This window comes from Phaenicophaeus curvirostris, chromosome 17 (assembly GCF_032191515.1).
Source record: "Phaenicophaeus curvirostris isolate KB17595 chromosome 17, BPBGC_Pcur_1.0, whole genome shotgun sequence".
Lineage (NCBI taxonomy): Eukaryota > Metazoa > Chordata > Aves > Cuculiformes > Cuculidae > Phaenicophaeus > Phaenicophaeus curvirostris.
Genome location: NC_091408.1, coordinates 8,461,362 through 8,475,502, shown reverse-complemented (window position 1 = coordinate 8,475,502; position 14,141 = coordinate 8,461,362). Strand labels below are relative to the sequence as shown.

The window sequence follows — 14,141 nt, the reverse complement described above, 5'->3', positions numbered from 1 at the left end:
TGGGGTCCATCCCGGTGGGGATGGAGGGAACTGAGCTGGGACATCCTAGGGACTCGGGGGCTACCGGTGGGAACTGCGGCAGAAGGGGCCGGGGCACCGCACGTCCCTGGGGCGGAGGGACCGCGTCCCCGCACACTCGAGACGGCAGCGACTCTCCTTGTGGCGGAGGGACCGGGTCCCCGCACACCCGGGACGGAGCGGACTTTCCCTATGGTAGAGGAATCGGGTCCCCGCCCCCCCGGGACGGCGGGGACTGTCCGTGTGGCGGAGGGACTCGGTTCCCGCACCCCCGGGACGGAGCGGACTCTCCCTGTGGCGGAGCGATCGGGTCCCCGCGCGCCCCCGCCCCGCTGGCCCCTCCCCTCCCCGCGTGTGGGCGGGGCCGGAGCCCGCGGCGCGCGCTCGTCTCGCGGCGCTGATTGGGCGGGGCGGCGCGCGCGCGCGCGGGGCGGGGCGGGGGAGGTGCGGCCGCCATCTTGTGCGCGGCCGGAGCCAGCGAGCGGCCCCCGGCGTGGAGCCGCCTCACCGCGCCGCTCCCCTCCCGCAGCCGCCGCCGCAGCCAGGGCCGCCGGCTCCCGCCCGGGGCGGCGGCGGACGGGCCGGGGACAACCGCTCGGGTCTGTGCCCGGCGGGGGCGGCGGCCCCTCCTCTTTCTCCTCCTCTTCCTCCTCGCGTCCCTCCCCGCGGGTTTGTGGCGCTGCGGCGGGGGAGGATGAACGGAGGATAAATGGTGCCCAAGGCGGACAGCGGCACCTTCCTCCTCCTCTTCCTCCTGGTCCTGAGCATCACCGAGCCGCTGCGGCCAGGTAGGGGCGGCGGGTGCCCGTCCTCCCGATGCAGCCTGCGGGCGGGTCCCCCCCGGGATCGTCCCCTCTCCCCCCGCCTTCCACCGGCGTCCCCGGGATCCCCCCCGCTCGCTCCCCTCCGGCGTCCCCGCCACCCTTCACGTCTCTTTTTGGGGTCCCCGGGATCCCCTCCCCCCCGTCTTCCCCTGTCTTCCCCCCCCCCGCTTTCTCTGGAGTCCCCGGGATCCCTTCTTCCCCCATCTTGCCTCTTCTCTGCCTCCCCCCGGCATCCTTTCTCTCCCCTCCTTTCCTTCCCCCAGGGTCCCCTCCCGTATCCCCCGGGATCCTTTCTCTCCTCTCTTTTTCCTACCCCAGGCTCCCCCCCGTCTCCCCCTAGGACCCTTTCTCCTCCCTCCTAGCCTCCCTTCCTCTTCCCTCCGGGTCCCCTGTGCTGCCCCCTCCTCCTGCCGAGGGGGCCGGGGCTCGGTGAGGGCTTCGCAGCCTTTTTCTTGCTTTAAAAGAGCCAGGACCTCACTGAGGGGCGGGGGAGCCGCTGTTCCCCTGTGCCCAGCCCGGGGGGGCTGAGGGTTGGGGTAACTAACCCCATTTCAGTTGGGAAGGAGCAAGGAGAAAGCTCCCTGCCAGCACACTGATGAGTAGTGGAAACGCAGCGACGTGACTGAATTGTCGGGTGCATCTTCCTTACCGTCTTTCATGTTGTGTGCCTTGGATGCCAACAAAACAAGAGGGAAGCCTCATTTCCAAGTGCCATATGGTTTTGTCAAAAAGGAAACAGAAACTTGTCATCTTCTGAATTCTGGCCTTGCTTCTTTTAGAGGAATAATTTACCGTCGGAGTTTGTGGGTAGCTGCTCAGCACAGTGCTTTAAAATGTTAAGGTGATTGACTCTGGAGAAGTGGTTGGGGTTTGCTGGTTGAAAACTTCTACTTCTCTAGCTGCACCGCTTAGTTGGGGTTTCTTTTTGGGTGTTGAAATTGCTTGGAGCTAGGCAGAACTTCAGGTATCTTAGGCAGCTCTGGCCAAAGAGTATTGGTAGCCAAAGTGAGAGACTGTCTAGAGTGGCTTTGCAGGTTTGGAAGCTGTCCTCCCATCGCAGAGGGCGATTGCTCCAGGATGAGCCTCTTCCTTCTGTAAGGAGGAGAATAAGGATGGTGACATACTTAGAAATTCCCTTTTTCTTTCTTTTTCAAGTAACTTTAATGACCCAAACTAGTAAATCAGAACAGCGTTGGTGAACTGGGTTTAAGCAAGTTCCCAGCGCAGCTGAAACACAATTGGGTAAGTGTAGGCAGTCTTATTGAAATAACTCACTGAGATGTTGAAACTATTGTGTCTTGTTTTGTTTTAGCTTGGTTTTTCTGGCAGCGCAGCGTAGCATATATATAGGGCTTATGATGTGCTTTTAAGCAGTAAAAAAGGAAATACATGGAGTTGCTAGCCTAGTATTATTACAGCTAGAGGCTTTTATGTGGGAGATGATACTGTGTAAAACTGATGGCAAGTAGCTTCCCTTATAGCTGACACCAAGCGCTACAGGAGCAGAATTGCTGGCTGAAAATGTTCAGCAGAGCTTTGTAGCTGTCTGTGTGCTTTTACAGGTGGGTGGATTTGACCCTGAGCTCTTGGCGTTGAGCCTTGTAGCTCCTAGAAATTGGAAAATGGCGTTTTCCGTGTTGTGTTAGATCAGTTGTCACTCCAGTTTGGTGTCAAGTCTCAGCAGCTGGTGTTTGATGGATGAAGACAAGTTTTGCACTGAGGTTTGCTTCTGTAAGGCAGATGAATTTTTTTTCACCAGTGCAGTAACATGTCTGCTTTAGAGATTTCTGGTGCTGTAGCTGCGCTGGCAGCACTATCCTTCCTGTAGACAGACCCTCTCACCTGCTCTGGTTGTACCCCACTAGCTTTGAAACCTGTAACGCAGGGATCCCTCTGTGGCCGCTCCATAGCCACGCTTGAATTTTGCTCAGACCACCTGTATTCATGAACCTTCATGTGAAGTAACCCAACAGGATGCAGCGTTGCAGCTGGAATACCTTAATGTAGGAGGCACTTTGGAATTCAGTTTGGAACGTGCCCCTCCGTGCTGTGGGCTGGGAGCCTGCGGCTGAGGGGGTCTGAGCTGTCCATGGTGGTGCCACCACCAAGGAGCGCCCGTCGCTGAGCCTGCTGTCACAGTTTTTGGCCCATGTCTTTTGCTCTTCAGCATGCTTCTTTAAATATCTTGGATCTGCTGTCTCAAATAGATCTCTCATTTAGTAGATGAAATCATATATGGGTTGATCCTGAAACAAAAGGTGCGAATAGAGAAAATCTGGTTCCTGCAAATACGGGAGACGTGCAGAACCAAATTTATAGTTTTAATTGGTGGTGAAGAAGTCTCCCTCATCTTTCCTGGGGAGATGCATGGATTTTCTCAGAAAGAGAAGAGTATTTGGACTTAACTTTCCTAGTGTTCTTTGTTTTTCATTTGGCTTTTTTAAACCTGTTTATTGTAGCATCTGTCTTACTGGTTTAGAGACGATGTCTGTAGCTTGCGTAGCTTAAATCTGTACTAGGAAGTGTATCAGATGAGTGCTGCAGAGTGATGGGAGGGTTTATGTACTCTGAGATGAATGTGTAGTCCCTTCACAATTCAGTCCTAGCGAATCAGGCACCTCTTTGTACTTCCATGTTAATTTGACGCTAGCTTTGTATTCATGTTCTTGCTGTGCTCTTCAGATAAATAAAACCTTCTTTTAAACCTCCTCAACTGTAGTATCTTTACAGGCAATCTGAAAGGCAGTGATTTCATGTGGACCTATTTTTTCTGCATTTAGGGGCGAGATGGCGTTTAGTAAATTAGGAGAGAAATTAATTAAAATTTCCTTTTTTCCTGATATTCCCTTCTTGGTTATATGAGTCTGTTTTATGCTACTGCCATTGCTAACAGTGTTGGGTATATCCAGTGTACCATGACATTAGCCCTCACTCTGGCGACTTGGGTTCCTGAAGGTACCGTGGGCATTAAATTTTTCTGAGCCCATGGACTTCTCATGGTAATTACTTGCCTTTGAGAATTTCTGCTTGGATTTTTTTATCCCAGTGTTTCTCAATTTCCCTTTCTAACTGTTTTGACCATAAGCTGCTTGTTTTGACTAGTTGTCTGCTTTATAATGCATAGTTGAAGGAGTTTGTGTTTTTGGTTTTTTTTTTTTTTTAAGTAGGGCATTTCTCCTTGAGTTGTGTTACTCGCTGTGTATTAGGAAGCTACTAATGTGAGTTGAAGCTGAATATATCCAATTTTTCCAACCATATTAGTATACAGTGACGGACCAACTTAATATATCCTTTAAACACTTAATGAATTGATGATCTCTGTTGTTCAGATGCTTGGTTTTGGTTATGTTTACCACACTAGGGTTTGACTTAATAATATCTTTTCTGGGACAACTCAAAACATCTGCTTTAGGTTATCTGACTAGCTGGCTGTTTTTATGTGAGGAAATATGTCAATGATGTGTTAACTGAGTCATGATAATCTGTAATAATCAAATATCTCTAATAGAACAAAGAAGTCCTCGTTCTAGCTCAGGTTTAGACCGAGTTTCTGAACACTAACGGAGTTCTGTTGGTTGTCTAAAGAGCATCAGAGATTTCAATTGTTACAGTTTGAGTTTGGAGCAAACTTTGAGAGTATATAAAAAATTACCGTTTCTTTTAACGTGCATTGCACATCAAAGAGCAAAGTTTTTGGTGTCTTTATGTAACATTGAACTTAAACAGTCTGGAATGATCAGGATGACATGTTTCCGAATAGTGTTTAGAGGATTAATTAAGATCATGCATTGCTAAAGACAATACCATGTTTTCATGTTTCTCTGACAAGATCGTGCTGCTTACTAATGGAAAACACTTAAACGTGGTCAGGCTTTATATTGGATTTTGTAATAGTGGTTTAGTACAGGGCCTTGTGAATGTAGGTCATCAGGCTTTCTTATTAGAGCGTTTGCCAGGCAGCTAAAAGCCAGTTGAGTTCTCATACTTGCAGTTCTTTTTCTCCACTTCAGAGCTAGCTAGAGGAAGTAATTTTATTACCCAGATTCTGCTTTTAAAAATTTTGCACATCTTGCCTAATTGGCAATGCTTAGAAAGACTTTCCAGGCAAGTGGTATAATGTAAAAGCCCCACAACTTTAGCTAGTTTGAAATTCTCATAAGCTTTGTTGTGTGCTTGCACACGACAGCCAGTTATGCTCTTACTGATGGCTGTTGGTGCTTTGATACAGTACGCTTGACAGGTGTGTTAAAATTGCCAGCTCTTTCTTGCTACTTAGTCAAAAGCCGTAGAAGCCTAAACAAGACCGCAATGAGCATCATGCCAAGATGATCCACTTGTCTGCTGTGACTGACCGTGTCTGGTGTTGGATAGTTGAATTGTGTCAGTGAATTCAATAGGAGCCCAAAGACAGCAGTCATAAAATGTGACATGGGCCCAGCATTCCTCTACTCTGAAGGGAGTTTGTAGGTTAGCAAAGAAGCCCTTACTTTACTTTTTGTTCACCATCTCTACCTAAGCTAGAGCTGTGATGAGTAGTATTTATTTGGTTCCATGTCATTGCTAACTACAGTCTCTGTATTTGCATTTAGCTGAATTCTGTGATGAGGGCTTATAGGTGTGAGAGGCAGAAGAGTTTTTTGTCGTACCTCCTTAGTTAATTTTGCTGGAAGTAGGGCTGGCCTGCCCTCCAGTCTTATGTTCCTCCCTCATCCCCTTACTTCTTAGTCAACTGGTTTTTTTGGTTTTGTTTTTTTTTCTTCCTACTGTTATATATTAGTATGCTCTTTTCCAGGTGTTCTGTGCTCCGCTGTTTGTTAGGAGCAACAAAGCGAGGCTGATGGATTTGAAAATTCTTGCAGCTGCTGTCAACATAGCAGAGACACGAGGCAGAAGGTATCAGACCTTATTAGCGGGTCTAATACTTTAAGACCGGTAATTCTTGATGTTAATTATAAGGCAAAATTTCTGAGGTGTGAGTGGGTTTGCTACTAGCCATGGCCACAAATCAAAGGAGAAATAAGAAGTCAGTAGGCAGGGGGCTTTGCACTAGTTTTTGGAAGTAATAAACCAGAAGGGGAGCTTCAGGATTTGCAAGCTTCTGTGTCCCTATGGTACATTTGGGAGTAGAGGGTTAGACCAGAAGAGCAGTAGTGGTGGAGAAGAGAGCACTGCTGCAGCCTTTCTCTGTAGTGGGAGGTGGCAGCTTTGAAAGTGCTGCGGCTTCCTCAGTAGTTAGGGAGAAAGGCACAGTGAGCTTGAAGAGAGAATGATTTTAGATACTAGGTATAAAAGACGTAAAATCCCCCAGTGAATGTCAGAACACCAGCCAAGACTTCAATGAATTATTCTGTCCCCTTGAATTAGTGTTGTTAAGGCTGGTTTTGATGTTGAGTTGTAATGCAAGAGTAGTCACTACCTCTACAATTGCTCTTTGAGCAATGCTTGAGTCTCTGGGTTTTTACATGATGATCTCTTGCAACTTTTATAAAGTCTCATTTCATCCTATGGGATGCATATAATAACTTCCTACATGATGAGCAGAACTTGCTGTTGTGCTTGGCATGCATTGCATCACACTGCCTGTGTGCCCTGCCTTGAACTTCTGGTACACGAAGTGTGGTCAGCGTAGAACTGGGAAACTGTTAAATGGCAGAGCTGCTGCTTCTCCTAGGGGGTTAATGCGAGTGCTCGGGTTTGTTTTGTATTTTGAGATGTAACAAGTGTGTGAGGGGTTGTTGCACTGATAACCAGAACAGGGAAGTCCTTGAGAAAGAAAAGAAAGGTTCAGCAAGGTATTCTAAATACATGCTTGGCCTTACATTATGTATTTTCATTAAAATTTGTTTTGATTGCTCACATGCTGAAAGTATAAGGATATGTGTGAGCCCTGAATCCTGTACTGAAAACAGATGACATTACCTTTTCGTGTTTTCCTGCAAAGTAGGAACATGTGTTGTCTTGTTGAAGGTGAAAGGGGTAACTAATGCTGCTGAAACTTGGCAGTTCCTACTTTCGATTTGATGATGGCTACAAATTAGACCTGATTGCTCTGACAGTTCTTGAATTGCTGTTATCGTGTTTCATCTGAATATTCTTCTTGTTGAAACCTGATCTAAATAAAATACTGATACAATTCATGTAAAACTTTGGATTTAATTTTTTTCTTTCCTCTGTAGAAATCTCTGATCTCTGTAGAGCAGGGGTTGGGTTTTAGCTTTTTTTTTTTCCTGACACCTACCGTTTATTTGGTCCAAGGGAACACAGCTCTTTTCCCTGGTGATCCTTCTTTGGTGAAAACCATGTTTTGCTTACAACAAATATTGGTCCAGGTTGGTGAGATAGGACGTGTGCTTTTCCAGTCCTGAGGATGTAGTTGCTTGGAGGAGCAGAGGAACTCATCACGTGCTTGGGGTGTTTTGGGGGTAGTTTTGGGTAGGCAGCTGTCAGGCAATAAGTTACAGAAGTACTTTCTGGACAACTTCTATCAGTAGTTTCTTTAGATTGCTTCTTGGAGACTTTCCAACAAGCAGCTTGTGCAGAGGCTATCAGAAATTAGAAAGAAGTGTTCCTGGCATTCACATACTTCTGATTACCAGGTTGGCCTGTTTAGACTTACTAGCACTGCTGTGCAGTTGCAAACATCCCAGAGGTGACTGTAAAACGTGCTGGAGATTCTATAATTGAAGAACCAGCACAGAGGTGCTGGGAGGAAAGAAGTGTGTGTATTGCTGAAAACTTATGAAGAAAGAGCTGAGCACCTGATGCTTTTTCCTTGTTCAGAATGACCCCAGCTTTGTGGAAAAACTGCAAGTGAGCAGGAATGATATGTGTACGTTAATGCAAAAATTTAGTGTATTTAGATGCAACAGAGTATGAGCATCTAAATTCTGTTGTAAAAGATGTGTTTGGAAGAAAGTGAAGGTTTGAGGTGAGGATTGGGGGTGGAACCTGGAAGGAGCTAAGCTGAGGTACCCAGATAGTCCTGTCAATTTAAATATTTGTGATGTCTGTGGATAATCTGACTGTCTCGATGTGGGTATGTGCATTGGAAAGGAGAAAATACTGTTTGTGATGGTGCTGTTTGCTGGACAGGACTGATGACTTGCTGAGTATTTCACTACTGATGTCATTCTTAATGGACTTTTTTTCTGTTGCTGCATTTGTTGGGAGAATTAATATGTCATGTACGTGACCGTATTTATATTCTGTGTGAGAAATAGTGCTGTTTTCTTAGTACGCACGAGCATGTTTCGTAAGTAGTGGTGTTTGATGAAATCTGGCCTCTATGGAGGTTGTCTCCTATGTTGCTGATGTAGTAATCGTAGAATCAGGATCACAGAATAGTTTGTGTTGGAAGGGACCTGAAAGATCATCTAGTTCCAATCCCCTTGCCATGGGTAGGGATACCTCCCACTGGAGCAGGCTGCCCAAGGACCCATCCAACCTGGCCTTGAATACCTCAAGGGATGGAGCATCCACAACTTCCCTGGGCAACCTGTTCCAGTGCCTCATCACTCTCGAGGTGAAGGAATTCTTCATTATGCCTAGTCTAAATCTGCCCCTCTCCAGTTTATACCTGTTGCCCCAAGTCCTATCAATACAAGCCTTTGTGAACAGTCCCTCCCCACCTTTCTTCTAGCCCCTTCAGGTACTGGAAGATCGCTATAAGAACTCCTCGGAGCCTTCTCTTCTCCAGGCTGAACAACCTCAACTCTCTCAGCCTGTCCTCATATGGGAGGTGCTCCAGCCCTCTGATCATCTTTGTAGCCCTCCTCTGGACCCTTTCCAACAGCTCCGTAGGAATACCATACCTGCCCCTGTGTCCCTCTGTCCTCAGCAGGAGGAGGCTGGGAGTCCTGCAGGGTCTGGTGCTGGGGCTGGGTTACCCCAGCTTGTTCTTTTCCATGCCTGCAGCTGTAAAGCCACCATGCCACAGTGGCTGCATGCTGTGCTGATGGGCTGGAGGGCTGGCAACTGCCAAATAGTGCAGACCATGCTGGGTTCCTGCCCTCCGAGCTCACGGCAGCTGTAGCTCCCATCCCTTATGCTCGCTTTATGCTTTCCAAAACTGGCACTACATGCTGTATTTTTCTGGTCTTCACCTTGGTTTCAAGCTTTCTTGAAGTTGTTTAGTGCATTTAGTTGTGAGGTGTGATTAGCACTGTCACAGAACCAGTCTTCTTTTAGGGTCAAAACTGTGGTGCAGCGCAGGTTTAGGTCACTTGTCACTGTTAAGCTGAAACTCGTCAGTCCCACCTGAGACTGTACAAAGCCTCTGACATCTGGAACAAGGTTGTTAGTATAGAGGAAATGTCAGCTTTAATTTTGACACATATTAAAGGGTTCTCGAGTACCCATGGTATCATTTTGTTTATACTGAGTGCTCTTTCTGCTAGTGCTGTGTTTTGCCTTCCCCCTTCTGCCTATTTACGTGCTATCATAATATAACCATTTCTTAGGGAGGAAAAAACCAAACGCAAGCCTGTTGCTTAAATGGTATCCCCACTGCTATGAAAATAAACTGTTTTTCAGTCTGGAATGCCGCATTGCCTAGTTCACAGTATTCTTTCAGCCTAGTTCAAGTAGCGAGTTTTATTTTCTGTTTGGTTTTAGCAGTATTGGGGAACTGGGAAATGCATTTTTTCCATTTCAGCTTTAGGAATAAGCGTCCACATTCATTAAGCACGAAGTCCGTGTTTTCTAAGTCTTAGGATATCATAGCCAGGATTCCCATTCGAGAAGCTCTGACGTTGTTGCTTTGCCTGAATTCCGGGTCTCTTGCACTGCCTTTTGTTTTGATTTTCTGTTTTTTATCCTTGCTGGCATTGCGTCTGCCCTCCAGACAAAGAGCAGACAATGAGTTGCAGTGAACGACACTTGCTCACAGGGAGAAACTGGGTCAGTTCCAGGCTCGTGCAGAGCGTAGGTATAATATCGATGAGAGGGGATGAGGGGAAGGAGACTGCCAGCATTCCTTACCGTGCTGTAAAATCTTTTGATGGATGGTGGGGTCATCTAGCATAACTTACTATGACAGAACATTGAGTAATACAGAGTGTTCATTAGAGTTACTCATTAAGGATTTACAGATTTCAGCTGGAGTGCTGTCACTATTTTAATTACTTCATGCAACTGCATGCTGAGGTCATGCAGAAAATGCCGGTGCCTCTGACATGTATGATTTATTTATTTTTGGATCTGATGTGTTCCTGCCAAATGGGATCAAAGGTCCAAAATGTCTAATTTTCAGGAGCTGGAATGAAGTTTGAGTGTAGGCGTGGGTTTTGTTTGGCTCTGTACATAGCACAGGGCCCTTTTGTTTTGCTGGGCTCTATGCCCCTGTGCTTTCCTACCATCCTGCACACACTCGGGCTGTGACAAATGAAAGCTGCTTGACAAAGGATCATGCTTAGGCACATTTTCTGTAGCTCAGATGAACAGCCAAGTATTGTATGTAATGTAGAGCTGAACATGAGAATAGAGTGCTCTGTTCTTCTGTAGGCTTTTAATTTGAAGAACAGTAAACGGAAGCAATTTTATTGAGAGAATTTAATAAGCTTAATCTACGGAGTGGATAGTTGTGATGGTGACTTGCAAGCTTGACAATTTTTTTTTCTCTGAAAATTAAGTGGTGTTGTTGTAGTCTGTTTTTCCTCCTACTGTGGCTTTGTTATGAAATAATGTATAAAAACATTCACTCTGCTGTGCTGAATGCAGTGATGGGTGGGATAAGAGTAAATCTAAACCCATGTAATTTAAGTAAGATTCACCAAGTAACATAAAGAAACTTGCTGGGAAATGCATGGATAGCGAACACTTCTCCACAATGGAGAGCTGAGGGGAAATCCCACTTTGGTATGGCTCTGCCTGTCTGAGAGCAGAGCCCTTGTGTGGGATCAGTGATGCCTCAGAGGCAATTTAAAAACAAGGAGAACAGTTCAAAGACTGTGTCTGGACATAGTCAGGTTTATAGTTAGCTTCTCTGCCACCAAAACCCTTTTGTTCACAGTAGACTTGTGGCCACGCGGAACAGGGCTGGAAATGGTGTGTGTAAGATACAGTACCTGCTCCAGTGAACCTCGGCAGTGGGCTTGAGAGAAGGCCAAGTCATGGAAACGGCTCACGGACAGTCTTCTCATGTCTTCACTTAGGATTGTATTCAGAGACCCATTGTGGGTACTTTTGTGTTTGGCATACTAAGGGTATTTCAAGGTTTTGGCTATGCTGTGCTTCCTCTTGAGCATAAATACTTGGTATGGAGCTGTACGTGTGTTTCATGACGTGGTGTTTCTTTTGTTGTTTTGTTTCTGATGCTTGTTTGCACGCATTTATTGAAGGCTAATACGGAGGAAGATCTCCAGGTGCTAAGGAGTTAGGGGGTGAGGCTTCTTGCTGAAGGTGCTAGGGTCTGATCATACTTGAACAGTTTACTGTGTAGCAGGACATATAGCAATGATGATTTAAGAAAAAAGTTTTCAGTTTCAGTGGACTTAGTTCATGTATTAACACATCTAATTGTGGTAGTGCAATATGTAGGTCTTAAGTATATAAGTTTAGTATTATAAAATATAAGAAGGACCTGTTGGGGAATTTAAATCTGAGTAATAAGAGTTACTGACCTAAGAACCTGTAGTTAGTGTTTGTTCATGCTTAATCGGCTTTAAGTAGCTGTAATTGCCTCTTGAGATCTGAATAGAATATTTTCTTACAGGCTAGTTCATCTGCTTTGGGGCAATGAGTGACTTGCACTGAGAGAGCAGGAAGTTTTTGTCTTCTGTTTTCTCTCAGTCTACAAAAACAATTCCAGAGGATCTACCAGATCCAGTCTTGAGAAATGTGGCCAAAATAAGCCAAGTACATATGAGGTACACACAAAACTGCCATTTTTCGTTAAAAGCTTATGTATGAAACCAAACCATTGTACTTCAAGCTTATCTTTTCCAATACATGCACTTCAGTTACAGTAATAGCTTATAATTGAAATAACATTAAATGCTAGGTTTGTGCATTTAATCAAATTTCAATTTCCATACAAATGAAGCTCACCAGACAAGAGCAAACAATAAGCTGAGCAAATGGAAGTGGTGTTTCTTTGTGTTAAAAACTAGAATAGATTCAAGTCTATATTAGCTGTGTAAATGCTAAAACCTAACATGCATCTGTAGTCTTAGTTACCAAAAGAAAATTTAATGTATCAGGCTACTGGCTAGTGAATCTCTTTGTTAAAGAGCAATTAAGACATTGCAACTAAAAGAACCCAAACTTTCATCATCAGTGATTGGGTTTAATCTTTGTATCAGAGCACTCTCTTGAACTGAGACTGATATTTTTAGGTGTTTTAATTCAGTACTCTGGCTGCTCATTTGTATTGTTCCATCCATTACTTATCTCTTAAATTGTGAATTGACATGGCACTGGGTTTTTTGTACTGCTAGAGTTTGTGTGTCCGAGTTAGGAACACGTGGCTTATAAGTAAGGAGCATGTTCTGTCTGTCAGGGGTACATTTCTGTTGTAGAAGAGATTACGCTTTCTAGTCTTCCTCTTTCCACTGTTTCCTGTAGTGGTGAACTCAACAATCTGGGAAATATAAGGCCGAAATTTAGATTTTGAGAACTTTGATAGGCTCACATAATGCTTTACAGGAGGTGTTTGATACATACCTCTGGTGTTTTTATTGTATGTTGCATTTCTTTGGACTGAATTCCTTTTAGATGTACGTCTTGAATTGAGGGAGGATCAGTAATCCTGTGAAGACAGTATCAAAGCATTCTTGTTCACCCCTCAGCTTATCTTTGCAGAAGTTTTTTGACGAGTAAATATTTCTTGTAGACTAGAAAGGTGTGTTTTTTTCAGGTTCGTGGGCAGTTGGCTTCTATCACCGGACAGAATTTTTCACAGCTTGCTTGTTTCTTTACCCATTCCCAAGAGCTGTTTCCCACTCTGCTCCTTCCCTTACTTGGTGGTGGTGTGGCCTGGGGCAGCTCTTTTGGGACAGGGCTGTGACTCTTGGTCAGCAAGCAAGGCTTTTCTTATAGTGTGGAGGTGAAGATTCCAGCTATGCTTACAGGGCAGCTTCTGGCAGCATGAGATGCATACTAGCTGTGGAGGTGTGCAGCATATCAGAAAACACCTTCTGTTAGAGCTAATATTTAAAAAAAATAAGCACACGAGCAGATGTTCTAGCTTCATTGGCAGACAGCTTTTATAAGGTCTCAATTCTGTGTTAATTGATACTGGATCTGTACAACAGTATTTCTGCTGAATTAGTTGGAGCACGTCATCTTTCTGGTTGCAGTGGGACAAACCATAGCTGACCTGACTTAAAATTAATGCAGACAGACAATAGCTTTGATCTGAAGGGGGCTGTTTCAAAGCCAAATCATCAAATTTGTTACGAAAACAGGACTGGCAAGGTGAACTTGCATTGAACAGTAGATTTTTTTCTGTTAGTCAAAAACCTTGTCTGTTTTGTCACTGACTAACTTAGGAAAAAATAAGATTTGGCAGCTAAGGGAAATAAAGACTTCTTGTTTGTATGGCAGTGTTTAAATTTATCTCTTATCTTGCCTGTTGTTTTTGGTGTCTGATTAAGTTTCCAGCTGTTCCGTAAGTTTTGTTTTACATTTCAAGTTACAGGTCCATGAGTAGCTTTGGCAAGACTTCTTTCAGGTGAGTGACTCATGGGCAAGTTACATTATCTCATGTGTCCCAACAAATTGGCGTTGAGTTTTTTTTGGCCTTCACTCAACAGTAAGCTTTACCTTGTGTTGTATATTAAGCTGATATATGGCCTGAACCTAATTTCAATTTTTCTTCTCCTCATTTATATAAATCTAAGGAGTTTCTTGCTCCCTCTGCCAGTTTGTGGCTCTTAGTAAAACACTGCTGGGAGAACAGGTGAAGGGTTACCAGAGAACACGTTGTTGTTAGTTGTTATTTCTGGAAGGCAACTGTTTGTTCAGATAGAAGTGTGCAGGTAAACCAGCAGCACTTTGGGTTTTAGGGAAGAAACAGTGTTTTCATGAAAAGCATGGAAGTGCAGTCAGGACAGCTGACATCTGCTGAAAGGCTTCTCTTCTCTGTAGCCTTTGGCAAGCTGTGCAGTTTTTCTCTGTTTTGTTGTAACCACTGGTGGAAGGATACTGTGGCTCCAAGGTTATTGAGGGTTAAGGTTGTAAAAGTGCTTTGAGACCATCAAGTGAAGAGACTGTGTAATTGCACCTTGCTACTTCAAGTGTTCTCATGTTCTCACTCTGCTTAAATGTCGTGATGTTTTGTTAGTTTATATTATATATAGT

General features: G+C 44.8%; 1 protein-coding gene across 1 annotated transcript in view; it reads left to right on the top strand.

Moving 5' to 3' along the window:
- Positions 1–456: 456 nt before the first annotated feature.
- DGCR2 (DiGeorge syndrome critical region gene 2) overlaps positions 457–14,141 on the top strand; it is a 46,221-nt gene continuing 32,536 nt past the window's right edge. The window contains exon 1 of the mRNA XM_069871258.1: positions 457–806. Coding sequence (XP_069727359.1) covers positions 728–806 — 79 coding nt within the window. The 5' untranslated portion in view covers positions 457–727. The remainder of the gene's footprint in view (positions 807–14,141) is intronic.